At 37.5% G+C, this 13859-nt stretch overlaps 1 protein-coding gene across 1 annotated transcript; it reads left to right on the top strand.

Moving 5' to 3' along the window:
• Positions 1–788: 788 nt before the first annotated feature.
• Positions 789–6803, top strand: LOC104508189 (LIM/homeobox protein Lhx9-like; the record flags this gene model as incomplete). The annotated part of the gene is made up of 3 exons (XM_010149726.1): positions 789–991; positions 2194–2448; positions 5426–6803. Coding segments are annotated over 3 exons (515 nt in total), but the record flags the coding sequence as incomplete, so codon positions are not given.
• Positions 6804–13859: the final 7056 nt, after the last annotated feature.

The following is a 13859-nucleotide window of genomic DNA, read 5'->3' as shown; positions in this document are numbered from 1 at the left end:
CTTTCATAGACACTTCGAAAATCCTGAATCAGGGAACATAGGGAAACTCTTTTAAAGTTTTAAGCCACTAGTTGGTTGCTTATAGAAACATCCTAAATCAGTACCAACTAAGAGCTACTGCAGACTGGGATTGAGATTGAGGGACTGAAACAAGCCATGACGCAACTGTTTTCTAGAGGTGTTTTACAGACAAAGGTCTTTGAGCAGTTCATATAAACTCCCAGGCAGAGTCCAAAAGCATTTATTTTATCAGCATAAACCTCCAGATTTTATGCTTACTTGATGAACTGTCATAACAAACTTTCCTGCTGTACATCTCTTTTTACAGGTGCTTGTGATTTGGGAGAAAAGCTCAGGAACATTCAAAATGCTGGTTTGACCTTTATTCTTCTCTCAAGCTAAGAGTGTTTCAGTGAGCGAGATTTCAAAACCTGAATGAGATTTCAAATGACTCTTTGAATGCCCAAAGCAAAACCATCACCACAGGGAAAAGACTTGTTTGAAAATAAATGCCAAAGGAGAGAGAACTTTCTAAGCCTGCCCTTAGTAGGTATAGGCCCGGGGGACGTAGTGTGTTTTAAGTATAGGAAAAAGCCATCTTCTGGAACTTTTTCATCTCATTTAGTTACCAGATCTGTAATTAACCTTGCACCCTCTTAGCCCTTCCTTCCTTTCTTGTTTGTTTTCTTCCTTCAAAACAGTAGGTGACTCAAGATTTTTGCCTTGATTCCTTTATCCTACATGGTGTGTTGCCACTAACTCCTTGTTTCGTTTTGTTTACTGAACAGGTTGTAACGAGAATGAGGCAGATCACCTGGACAGAGACCAGCAGCCTTATCCCCCATCCCAGAAGACAAAACGCATGCGTACCTCCTTCAAACACCACCAGCTTCGTACCATGAAGTCCTACTTTGCGATCAACCACAACCCAGATGCCAAGGACCTCAAGCAGCTTGCCCAGAAAACAGGCCTGACCAAGAGAGTTCTGCAGGTAAGAAGTCACATCACAGGCTTGACAGAATTTTCCCCTACCCCTGCCAGTCAATAGCACTTCCCTTACGTGTAACGATAGCGACATACGTAGCAATGCTTTTGCTTGGCATGTCCCTAGTGGATGTGCAGAGGGGTATGGTATTATATGGCAGGAGTGCTGAATGTGTGCCCTAACACCCCAAGGCAGCCAAACGCTAAAATATGACTTGTAATTAGTTGTATCCTCAACATGAGGAAACTGTCTCCAGAGTCTGCCAACCCCGGTGATATCCTCGGATCTGTAGTCTCTCTGCAGTGACCTTATTAAGTGTAGAGGTAACAGATCTAATCATCTTATACACACTGAGTGAAGCCTTTGGCCCCTCCCGAGGGAGTTAATATGGCCCCTCGGTGAGCAGATCTCCCGCTATGTAGGAAGCAAGCTTTGAACAATATGGTCCTCCAGGAGCGGCCGGCTCCCACGCTCAATTCCCGTTAGACAACTGTTATTATGACGGACCTACATCGTAAAAAGTCTGTTCCCTATGAAGGACAGCCTAGCAAATTACATTAAAAAAGCCCTTTATGGTGTGTGCTAGCTCAGTGAAGGTAAAGCGAGGTATTATCTGCAGAGTGCCAAAGCAACCGAGGTAGAAGGAGAATCTATTAGTGGCCATTCCTTGTCTGTGTTACAGGTCACCTAAAACATTTTTAGTGAACCTTACAGAACAGAGAGACTAGGCGACCCATATCAACAATCCTTATGACAGGGATGGTGTATTACTCCTCCTTCCTCTTTAGTCTTTTTAAAATAACAAACTTCCAGCCTTGGCAAAAATCTGCTCATTCACCCTTTGCCTCAATCTTTACCATGTGTCTTGACCCCAAATGTACCCAACCCAAGAGTACACTCGGTGGCCATCAAGAAAGCTGCTTTCCTTGGGTGAGTGAGCGAGCAGATTTTTCTTAAGGCTGCTCTGTGAGGTCTGCACACCGGGCTGCAAGGTTCCAGCGGGTGCCCGTAGCCCTGGGTTTTGTACGCAGGGTCCCACCTGTGAAAGAGTCAGGACCACCAGTAGCAGTACTGAAGCTGTAGAGTGACCTAGTTGATTTGCCACACAAAAACAAACATCAAAAAATGACTTAAAAGCAAGAACAAAGACAAAAATAAGCAAAACAAAACAAGCATCGGTAAAGAAATCAATTGGGATTGGTTTGCAGGTTTGGTTTCAAAACGCAAGAGCCAAATTCAGAAGGAACCTTTTGCGGCAGGAGAATGGGGGTGTCGATAAAGCTGATGGCACCTCACTTCCGGCACCGCCCTCAGCAGACAGCGGCGCACTCACTCCACCCGGCACTGCGACCACTTTAACAGACCTGACCAATCCCACTATCACTGTAGTGACATCAGTGACCTCTAACTTGGACAGCCACGAATCCGGGAGCCCCTCACAAACTACCTTAACGAACCTTTTCTAACATTTCATTTTTTTTTTTCTTACTCTTCTTTATTATTATTATTTTTATTATTTTCAAGCCTTTTTAAAAAAAAGAAAAAAACCAACCCACAAAATATTTGGGATAATAAACAGCTTGATGTGTAGCATCTGCAACCACTTGGCAAATGAGTTTGAAGTAATATGTTGCTATAATAAATGAACATTTATTGTTGTTAAATTGTACTCAATTTCTACAAATTCATCAAATAACTGAAGAGAAGGTTATGAATCATTCTAATAAGTGCCTCTTAAAATTGTATGTTACTTATTTCCAGAACCTTGGAAAAAATAATTACTACCACAAAAAAAAAAAGAAGATTCTTTTCCCTCCTTGATAACCAGATGAAAATCTGTTTAATTGTAGCCAAAAGAATGCTGCTTCAGGATTCTATGTACACTTACAGCATTTAAGAACCCCAAATTTAATTTTATTTTTATAATGCATCTAAAAGTTTTGTATGATTTATTTTTTAAATGTTGATAAATAAATACAAAATTAATTAAACTTGAAATAGTCAGATTGCAAGTACCCATGCTTTTTTGTAATGCATTAGTCACAAGCCTGATCCTCCCTGAGCACGTGGGAGTCTCACTGCGATAGATAAACGCCCCTCTGCCAGTTCTTCACCCAGCTGGGATGTCCTTGGCCACCACTGACAGCTATGCCTGGATGGAGGGCTTGGAGTGAGCGACCCAGTGATGAGAGCACATGTGGGTGAGGATGGCAGCTGCTGGTCTCCAAATTTGTGTCCTGTACAGTAAGGAGGCAAGATCTGGAAAACACCCTCCAGAATGAGCTCACTCCTATAAGGATATTATTAGAGTAATAACAGCAGAACTGGAGTGAGGAGTTCCTACTAATCTGAAATATCACATAGGGAGAGGTTTTCATTTTTGTCTCTCAAGCAGCACCGACCTGGAATTAACTAAAAAATAAGTGTGGTTTGCTACATGGCCTTGATGCCGTACCGTGAAAGCAAACCGGAGGGTGCCCAGCTACCTTAGTCAGCACAAAGATAATTCCCAAGACGATGTGTGCATGCGTACTGTTAAAATGAGGTTTTGACAAATCATACCTTTCTTTTTTTTTCCCAGGGAAAATGGAAATAAGCAAAATATAATTTATTAAGATGTTTAAGGAAAATGATTTCAGTAGAATTTATTCATTACTATTTTGAATTTACTTTAGATGTCTCCTGAGATTGTATCAGACACTTTGTTTAACACATGAACTTAAAATGTTTCATTCATTAATATCTCTAAAATATCTTTTTAACTTTGTATGAAAGAAAAAAATGTTATCAAAAATTCTTACAAAAATGGGAATTGGCAGTGCACAATTTTAAAGCAGATAAACTCAGAAGCCTTGTGGATGCTGATCTGAATACATTTCTTAGTTTACAATAGTTATCTTTCTTCTTTTAATTTTATTTAAGCTAAAAGTCTGAATGGTCTGGGCAGTGGTGAATGTTCATTTGTATCCTTCTATTGTAGTTGAACACCAATTAGATTGTGGAGAGTCTCAGAAACAAAACGGAACAAAAACCAGTCAAGATCTATGTCTGGCTTTTAGTGGATTGTTAAGAATAACTTTGCACATATACCCCACTTTTTAGACACCATCAAATCTCTTTTTTGGTGGTCAAAGTGGCTATTTAATATATTTTAAAGGTGTCCTTTTTGGCTGTATAAATGTGTGGTTACATATTGACAGTTCACTGCCCACATTAAAGTGCATTATTGTAATTTTTGCTCAGGGTTTTTAGAAAATTAGCACAGAAAAGTAGCTTATTTTTAAAAAAGATGATGGAAGAGATGTTAACACTGTAATAGAAGAAAGGTGTGTTTGCCATTATATATTTAGCAAGTATGGTTATCATCTTCTACGGATATTAAATCTTGACTTTTCCTATTTCTATTACCTTATGGGCATTTACCACTAACCAGACCGAATGACCTTGGTAAGGCTGAGATCTTTATTAATACACTTTTACAGGTAAAAATATTGATACTTATAAATTTTGTTCTTTGACAGAACAATATATGGTACTAGAGATCTACTTTATTAAGTAGACTAATTAAAACTCAGTTCTACTATGTGCCTTATGATATACCTTGGGAGTAAGTTTGTGAAAAATCAGGATATATGTGTTGTTTGTTAAATTAACTGTTTTAAGCCCTTTTGACACCTCACTAGTTTTGTACTGTTTTACCTCTTATTTCTGAAACTCTTTTTATGGTGTATCCTGTTAGAGGGGACAAACATGTCATAGAAAGCAGTTGTGCACTCTTTCAGATATAGTTGATAAATCCAATAATCTTATATATTGAGCTTCGTGTTTATAGTACAGTAAGTGGTCTAGCAAAATTGTCCATGTTTCTTTGTTTATTGATAAATGCATTGTATAGAAACTATTTCCCCTAAATATTTATGGACCAAACAATTGTGATATATCCTATTAAATTTGTGTGAATAAACCATTTTGCATCTAAGGAGTTTTATTTTCCGTCAGCTTTTCCTTTTTTTTTTTTTTTTTAATTTAAAGTCTACACTTACCAGTGCGTCTCTTTGCTTTTACGGTACCTGAGAACAATTGGTATTAAACACAGAAACACGGCCTTTAAATATTTTAAAATATGGTTCCTTCTGAGGCTTTCAATTTCTTCATATTCAATGTATATGCTACTGCTGGTGCAATTTAGATTTTAGTTTTTTAACCCCCTTTTTTGAACATGCCAAGTAATGCCCCACTGATTTGATACTGAAACCCTCTCTTCTAAAAAAAGCTAGAAAACTAGCAGCTAAAGTAATTGCATGACAAATATAACCTAAATAATATGATGAAATGAATCAAGATTTAATGCTAGGTATATTGAACACAAAATAGATTTGCAGACCCCGAAAAGCCAGGTTGCTCTGTAGTTTAATAAATTGTCACTATGATTTCTTTCAGGGAGAACAAATCATGGGGCATTACAGCCAAACATCCCGACGTTTGAAAATTCCCTAAAGTATTAAAAGAAGGGGAAAAGTTTGATCGGAAATCCACTGCAGTGAAGACAAAGACAATATTAGGTTATGATAATCATACATTTAAAAATCTATTGAGCCAAAAAATAAAAATTAAAGACTTGATGTCATTTCCTGAATGTTAACAAAACATATGTTATTTTATGGTGTCTAATTAACAGAACTGAAGGCTTCAACAAATTGTGTGGTATTAAAAACAAATTTAGAGAAACTATGTATAAAACCAGAGCAACCTGGCAGCAATCTACCCAGCCCATATTCGAAGAAAACTTTTATTTAAACAAAAAAAAAATCACATTTGTCAAGCACAAGTATTTGTAAAATAAAATCTGAGTGCATTCATTCCACTTGCTTGCTAATGTGTACTAGTCATATCTGTTAAATGGATTTTTGTAAATTCAAAGAGAACTTTTCACTCATTTGAGATCATAGGAATCAAAACCCAGTAACTTTAGTACTATTGTTTCTGAATACTTTTTTTTTTTTAAATGAGATAAATCTGCATGCACTTTTCCATCTGTCACATATAGTGTACATTTCTGTATGATGAATTTCTCTTTGATGTTTCTTGTATAATAGCTTTCATTAATAAACATTTTATTTGATGCAAACATAGTTAACTTTATGTAAACACATAGCTAATAGTTCAAACTAATTTAAACTCTTCTTTTAAAAAGAAGCAGTACAGTGCAGTTCCAATATGTTATATGTATCTAAAACCACAAAGAATGAGGTAGCAATACTGTTGCACAGTGTAAAATTATTTCCTTTGGTGTTAACTTTTTAATTCTTTAACTTCTTGTATACAACTGACATGTTTTAAAAAAAATCCCATCAGCATCAACAATAAAACAATCCCCAAATTCTTCAACAATATAAAGTAACATAAGCAGTACATTATGTAAAATCCTCAATGATTTTTAGAGTACAAGGATATAATTTGTAGATCCATGAGCTGTTTACATGGTCACTATGCAATGAGCAGGTATGTTACAAAAAGTTGGTCTTAAGATTCCCATTCCAAATCACAGATAATTCTTACAAGCCAACAAGCAAGTGTAACGATAACCAATTCTTAGTAATGAGGTTTTGTAACTGTTAAGCAAGTATTTGAAGAAAGATTTTTTAAAATATATTCCTATTTAGCTGTATAGCCAAAGCGTATGTTAAACAAATTAACATATAAAAGACTTGCCAGAAAATCTTTCATTAAGATGACATTTTTATTATATACTAATGAACCCTATGTAAACAATGTAACTTTTATGAATGATGGACATTAAATATTTCACTTACGTGTATCCTCAGCATTTTGCATGTTTTCTTAAACTTTTCCAGTTTCTGAATTCTAAAAAGAAAACCATACAATTATTAACAACATAGCACAGAGTTATGTACAGATCACTGCAGCGATCACTGGAAACCGGTAACCAAGAGTGTTCTAATGGCAATAAAAAGGTATCATTTATTGGTGGCAATTATGGGAAGCATTGTTTAAACAACAGTTTTATAGTATGTTGTAAAAATTCTACTGAAAAAGGTTAGCATGGTGGACTTAATTCAAATCATCTTGATCAGAAATTTAAGTATACTGTGAAATTCTTAAACTGAGCCTTATGACTATTTACTACTGCAAAAGGTAAGTAAATGTAGGAAAGCAATTATTCGTGTCACAGCCATAATGTGGTTTCCCCCTGTTGTCCATCGGAAAATATTACAAACATTAATTATTCAAATCAGTAAAGAACTTGGTGTATTTAGGGCCAAGAAAAACTTATGTGCTATAATTTTTCTTTTGTAAATTGCTGCTTTCTTTAATAAGTTGGGTTCCTTCTCTGTGTCGTTTAATACCTACAGACATATTCCTAGTCTAAATTATCTATGTGCTGCTTTTTTAATCTGATTTAAATTAGAGAAATAAATTAATTAAATACTTCCGGTGAAACACTAGCTCCACTGAAGTAAATGGTAAAATCATCACTGATTAAAATAAACCCAGGACAACTTTATTTCTCTGTATCTAATGAGAGGCATTAAGGTTTGATTTTTCATAACAACACTATTTGGTTGGATATAGTCCTGCACAGAGTGCTCCGGTTGATCTGACTAGTTGCATTAGCCAATACAAATGCTTTGAAACATGAAGAACTGACTCCTGCGCTAGGAGACTAAACATATTGAAAGTGCAGCATTTCATAAGAAAAGAAAGGAATGATTTCAGACAAGATTTGAGGGAATGCAAGACACGCAGTTTCTCAGGACTGTCGCAAGTGAGCAATGTGTTGGTGGTCTTTCTAGTGTATACATAACCACATCTAGATGCGGCATTTCTCTGCATTCCTGGTCTTGAAAAAGAAGTCAAAGTGTGCAATCCCAAAACATCGTACTCAAGAATTATGCACCAGAGAAATGGCTTGCAGGTCCAGGTCCAATGACAGAAGGCTGACACTCCAGCCCACTGAAATTGGTGAATATTCTCTGTCTGATTCCACAGGCTTTGAGCCAGGAGATGAATGAACATGGAGACTACATTACTCTCTTGCCTGTAAAGAAAGCATAACCGTCAGAATGAGACAGAATATATAGGACAGCCATGCTGCTCTGCGCTTTGGACTTCATCCTTCAGAGCTGCTAACCCAAGCAGCTGGCACACGCATTAAATTGACTTAAAAATATTTCTTCCTCCTTCACCCAAATACAGCACACAAATTATAGTACCGGACTTTCCAGAAGCTACTACAGTGTCAGAGACTTTATTCAGTTATTCTGCAATGTTGAACAATTCTTCCATGCTTCTCACTTGACACAGACTTATCTCGACACATACCTATATACATATCCTTGTCTGGCCTTCAGATAACCAGTACTTTCATATTTCTTTAAGTCATTCAAACCGACAGCAGGCAACTCTCCATGCTTACACATCCTAGCAAAGACGGTTGTCATAACTGTTGTTGTTTTGATACTCCCCTATAGTAAAACATTTCACCAAAGTAATTTTTATGTTATGAATTTGTACTTTTGAATGTTTTTTATTTTCATAGCTTTGGACCAAAAAAATGTAGTGCTTGAAACATCTAAGTGTATAGATTATTTTACCAGCTTTTCCTGTAATATCTAGAAAAACAAATCTACTGCAATCATTGAATTCATGGCTTGCATGTTACTGTAAGATTAGTCCCCTCTACACATTGATCGTATCATAACAAATGGTATCAAATACATTCAATTCTAATTTTAACTAATATGAGGAATATTAGAAATGACAGCTTTTCATCTGCACTCATTTCTGCCTCAAGTGTGCTTCTGTTTTTGGAAATGGGATTGTGAGCAAGCATCCTTTGAAATTTCTGGTATTTGCTCCTGCTAGGAGTGGAGCGGAGGGCTAGACTGAAGGTCTGATCTAGCTTGACAAAACTCAGTGTTCTTTTCCAGCTTGCCCTCTTTTCAAACCGGACTTTATCAGAGGATAAAAATACTGTCCATAACTATTTTACTGATAGAAAAAAAAAAGTTAGATATGCTTCCCTTTTGCACTTCATTTACACACTTTAATATAGATTTCTGAGTCTGAACAGATGTACAGGGTTTTGAATCTGTGAGACTGCTACATGTAGCAAATAAATAATAAGGGGAAGAACAAGCAAAGAAATAGTTACCAGACTGCAAATATAAGTAGACATTGGGGGAGATGTGGTAGTTTTCTATTTATCATCTTATGAATCCTTATTTCACCATTTTCCTTGAGGAATTTGGAATTTCCTGAGGGTAAATGATCAAGTAGCTTGCTATTGCCGCATACATCTTGATCCCATAACTGAGATGCAATAAAGGAGAATCTGTAACAAGAATTGTTCACTAATAATTATCTAGCAAAATAGCAAAATGTTGCCCAATATCCTAAAATCAGTAAAATAAAATACATCAGGAAAGTTGAGAGCACTGATTACTATTATATCTTAAGACATAAACATATACAGACTCATGATTGCTGTTTAATTCATAGAAGATAATTAACTTTACCAAACAAATACATATTCCATCACAACAAGAAGCCATGCATGTAGTGTCAGTAGGGATGATAAGACAGGTTTAGAAAGTAACCAGCTTGGCAGCTTAGAGGTGAATATTTTTCATCTGCACAGATATTTGCATAAACTGCTTGTGTGTCTGCAGTCACAAGTGTTAGACAATACCTCTCATTTTCTTTTCCGGCTGTCCAGCAGAGTAATTGTTGACTTTATAAGGAAAAGTGGGCTACAGAAAAGAAAGTTAAATGGACACTGTAAAGTACATGAATGGGATTGTGTGCCTTTTATGTGCCTGCTAGGATGTTTGATATAAAATGCTGCTGCATTCAGGCTTTGAATATCAGTCTTAAAGAAGCTACTATTTTCTTTCTGCATTTTTATTTGAAGATGCCTTGCTTCTTGTCTACAAGGTAACATAGACAAGCTGCAACTATATTAGCTGAAGTAATTTCTTACCCCATTTTCTCAAAACTTTTCTAAATAATCAAACCCTTGGACAGATTTTTTTTTTTTAGTGATTCTGGCTGGAGCAAAAGGAGAAGTTAGAGCTACTGTTGCAAATTATGAACTATTAGAAATAGTTTATCTGCTCAGGAGTGTTTTCTACATTGAGCAGTGTTAGAATTGTCCTGAGTGAATCCTTTTCTTAACCATTAATCCATTATTTAACCTGTAACAGACCACTAACATGACACTAAATACTTAGTAATCAGTGGCTCAAAACATTAATTTTAAACCACTATTTTTGTGGATGGACCCAAATCAGGAAGCTATCTAAGCCACGATTTGCCACTAAAATAGTAGCATTAGAACACTATGTAACTTGGAGTGCTCAGATCTTTTATAAATAACATTCAGATCCTGAGGTATTTTTGCCCCATTGTATTATAACAGCAACAGATTAAAACTGGAGAAGTCAAAAGTATGGTTGAACCTATTCAAACTGTCTAAATTCAAGATATTTGCAGAATGGACTGTTGAATTCTGGTGAAATGCGGAGCTTTTTGATGAAATTTCCTTGATTTCCTCACTTGGATGTGCCTGAAACAGAAAAATAGTCTTTTAAAGAGCATTTTGGTCTTTAGTAAAACTGAAAAATGAAGTAATATGTAACATAAGTGAGAAAACATTTTTACAGAACTCAGATTCAGTTCAGAACAGTTTTGTTTGTTGGCTTGTTTGTTTTTGTTTGTTTATTTATTTATTAGAAGAGAAAAGTAACAGGGAAAACCATATTTTGGAAACTCACTCTGCAACAACTAGATTCCAAAGGCTTCTCTCTTCAGCCTCTGAAGAATTTTACTGTTAGATTAAATAACATTTCATAATGAAAGCCTCTTAGTTAAGCAAGCTGAATCATCCAGTTTCTTTTACTGCTTTTTTTCCCCAGTATCTTTGATCATCTGTGTTTCCTCTGTATCATTTTCACTAATGTAAAGCCAATCCATGCAGGACCACACAGGCAGTCTTATCAGCACAGTATGCACTTGTTCATGAGATCCTTCACCAGGTATAAATCCTAGAGCTGAATATACCTTACTCCCAGCTGCTTTCCTCACAAAACTTTTATTCCTTTTTTAAATTCTCAGGTCTATATGGCCTATGTGGTACCAGCCAACAGGCCTGTCTGGCCCAGGGCAGTAACAGGCCTTAACCAGCCCCACCTAGGCTCCCTGCCCACAGCCTGAGGCATCATTTAAGCTCAGCCCTGAGACCCCAATTCCTGCCCTGGGCTGGGCTGTGCCTCAGCCCACCTGCGGCCCTGTCTCCAAGAGGAATACTGCATGGCTAACTCTGTCCCCAGGCAAGGTGGGCTTTTGGTAAGAAAAGGAATACTTCATGATTTGGTCAATATATTTCCTTTATGGCTCCATTTTGCAGCTGGGGTTCCTCCACCCTTCCTCCCAAATCAGAGCTAAGAACACCTGTTGAAGTTGCTTAGAAAAGAAAAGCTGAAACAGGATCCTAGCCCTTGAGGTCTGGGCCGCTTTTTGTGCCACTCTCCCTGGCATGGTGCTGGGTCAGTCAGAGGCTGGGCCTGTTCCCTGTGGGGCCTGGTCTGTTTTGGCAGTACAGGAGGTGGTGGCTCCTACAGGACCTGTAGGCACCTTCTCTCCTGCACACACCCCACACTCCCTTGGCCTGAAACTGCTTTTTGGGAGGGAAAGGTGGAGGCCTGGGAATCTTGGGTAGAGGAAGGGATGAAACTTCTACCCCAGCACTTGAGGCAAATGTGGTCTGGCTTCGGAGCTGTTGGGTGAAAAGAAAATTGCTTAAGTGTGCTGAACCTGTCTTGTGATAGTGTGCTGCAGGAATTCCATAAGGCTGCTAGCCTCAAACCGTCCCATGCAACACAGTATAATGCTAATGGGCAGCAGAACCATGATAAGAAAAACTAATTTAAGCTCCTCTTTCTACTTCCAACTTGCATCCATATGCTATGATCCTGGTTGTGGAAACATTTATGCATGTCTTTAACTTCCTTATCCTGTGTGATACCACTGAAATGTATTTAAATGGAATTATTTGCAGTACTGGACTTAACTGGAGACATAAACCAATAAAATCAGTGTAGTGTATAATTTATAGCAACTCTATTTCCTTCTCAAAAGACTTTAAAGATTTTCAGGTATGTTAGTAGAGTGAAATAGCACTACAGCTGCTGAATTTTGCTTTGTTGTGAGTTGCTTATATTTACTTAGGAATTAGCATTAGAATGAATGGAAGCAGTTGTCTTAATGGTCAAGAGTACAAAGGGTCAAAGCATGAAACTAGAATTTGAGTATTTTGCAAATATGTCACTGTCATGTATGAAGTACCTCCTGCACATATGTTATTATTTTGTTGACTGGCATGGAATGAAAAGGCCTACTTTTAGTATTTCAGGTTACAACAGATGTTATTTTTTCTGTGCTTCCAAATTATGATACTTAATATTCAGCACAACTTTAAAGTAGCTATATGAGAGACAGAAGTAGCAATAAAGCATGCCCAGATTTCGTATAAATACAAAGCACCAGGGTTTTTAGTTTATGTCTGAGCCATGAAGAGGATAATCAAGAAGCAGCCTGGGCAGCTTTCAGAAATCTGTGGAAAAAAGTTGTTTCAAACTCAAGCCAGTATTTCTAGGTTTTTTTTGATCCTGATTTGATTGCTCACAAGCGAAAGTGGTTTCATGCTCCTCTTTAGGTAAAACATTCACACAACCCAAAGCCTGAAGAAGAAAGGGAAGCAGAGTCCAACAATGCTTTCACAACCATGCTAACAGCATTTTAAACCCAGACCCAGTTCCATCCTCCACACGCAGTTCCATAATAGTTTGCCCAGAGCATAAATCCCCTTGTGTGGTGACTGTCAATTGACTCTGACTGTAAAATGCAGTGAGAGCAAATGCAGTAGTGGGAACACATGCCAGTATCCGCACCGCTGCTCCCCTGCTCAGCACTGATGCTGACATGTGTCAGAACGGAGGCTGCCATTTCCTCTCTGGCTAATAGGGGAGTATGTCCTAGGGTGGTTCTTCACCTGTAGTGCTAATGGCAGTCCTGTTCAGAGAGGTTTCTTTTCAGATCCTCCAGAAAGCTACTGGTATTCTCCCTCCTGAGCAACACTGTTTGGGTAACAGACCAGTAACTAATGTCAGAAGGCAGAATATTGGTATAGGCACATAAGATGTCATTTTATGATGTTCTGTTTGCACTGTGCCATGTACAGATGAAATTCAGAATGTGTGGTTTGAATTCTCTCCAGACTTAGTCTGATCCTAATCCATGGTAAATTTTGATCCTCTATTATTTAACATCAAAATGGAGAATAGTAATAGGAGACTGAACAGGTAAATATATCTGTCTTCCCTAGAAAGGAGTGCTCTATGCTGCACGTTTAAACTCACACAGTGATACATAGTGAGCTGAAGAGTTCATGTGCTCAGCTCCTTAGGACATAGTGTTTGTGGTTCAATGTGCAAATTCCTTTGTGGTGAACATCAGTTAATTGGGACCTTACACATACCAGTGCCACTCCTGTCTTTAATCAAGTTAGGCAATGATTACACTTGAACAACTTTCAAGACAAGCAGACCTACAGACCCCAAGCTTCAGAGGCTGTGATCCTGATTCATGTGCCCTGATTTTGCACTACATCTTGTTTGAAAGGTATATAGGATCATAGGTGAGCGTTTGCCAGTACACGCATGGAGCAAATGATTGCAATTAATCTACCATTTGTAGCAACATATTGAAGACAATGATCTGCAGCCCTATTAAAAAAAAAAATCAGTTCTTTATCAGCCTGCTGTAAATCGGCAACACAGCGCAGTTGGCTGGA

The sequence above is a fragment of the Eurypyga helias genome, unplaced genomic scaffold (genome assembly GCF_000690775.1).
Source record: "Eurypyga helias isolate BGI_N326 unplaced genomic scaffold, ASM69077v1 scaffold11654, whole genome shotgun sequence".
NCBI lineage: Eukaryota > Metazoa > Chordata > Aves > Eurypygiformes > Eurypygidae > Eurypyga > Eurypyga helias.
The sequence above is the reverse complement of the archived record's forward strand: the minus strand, read 5'-3'. Positions and strand labels throughout refer to the sequence as shown.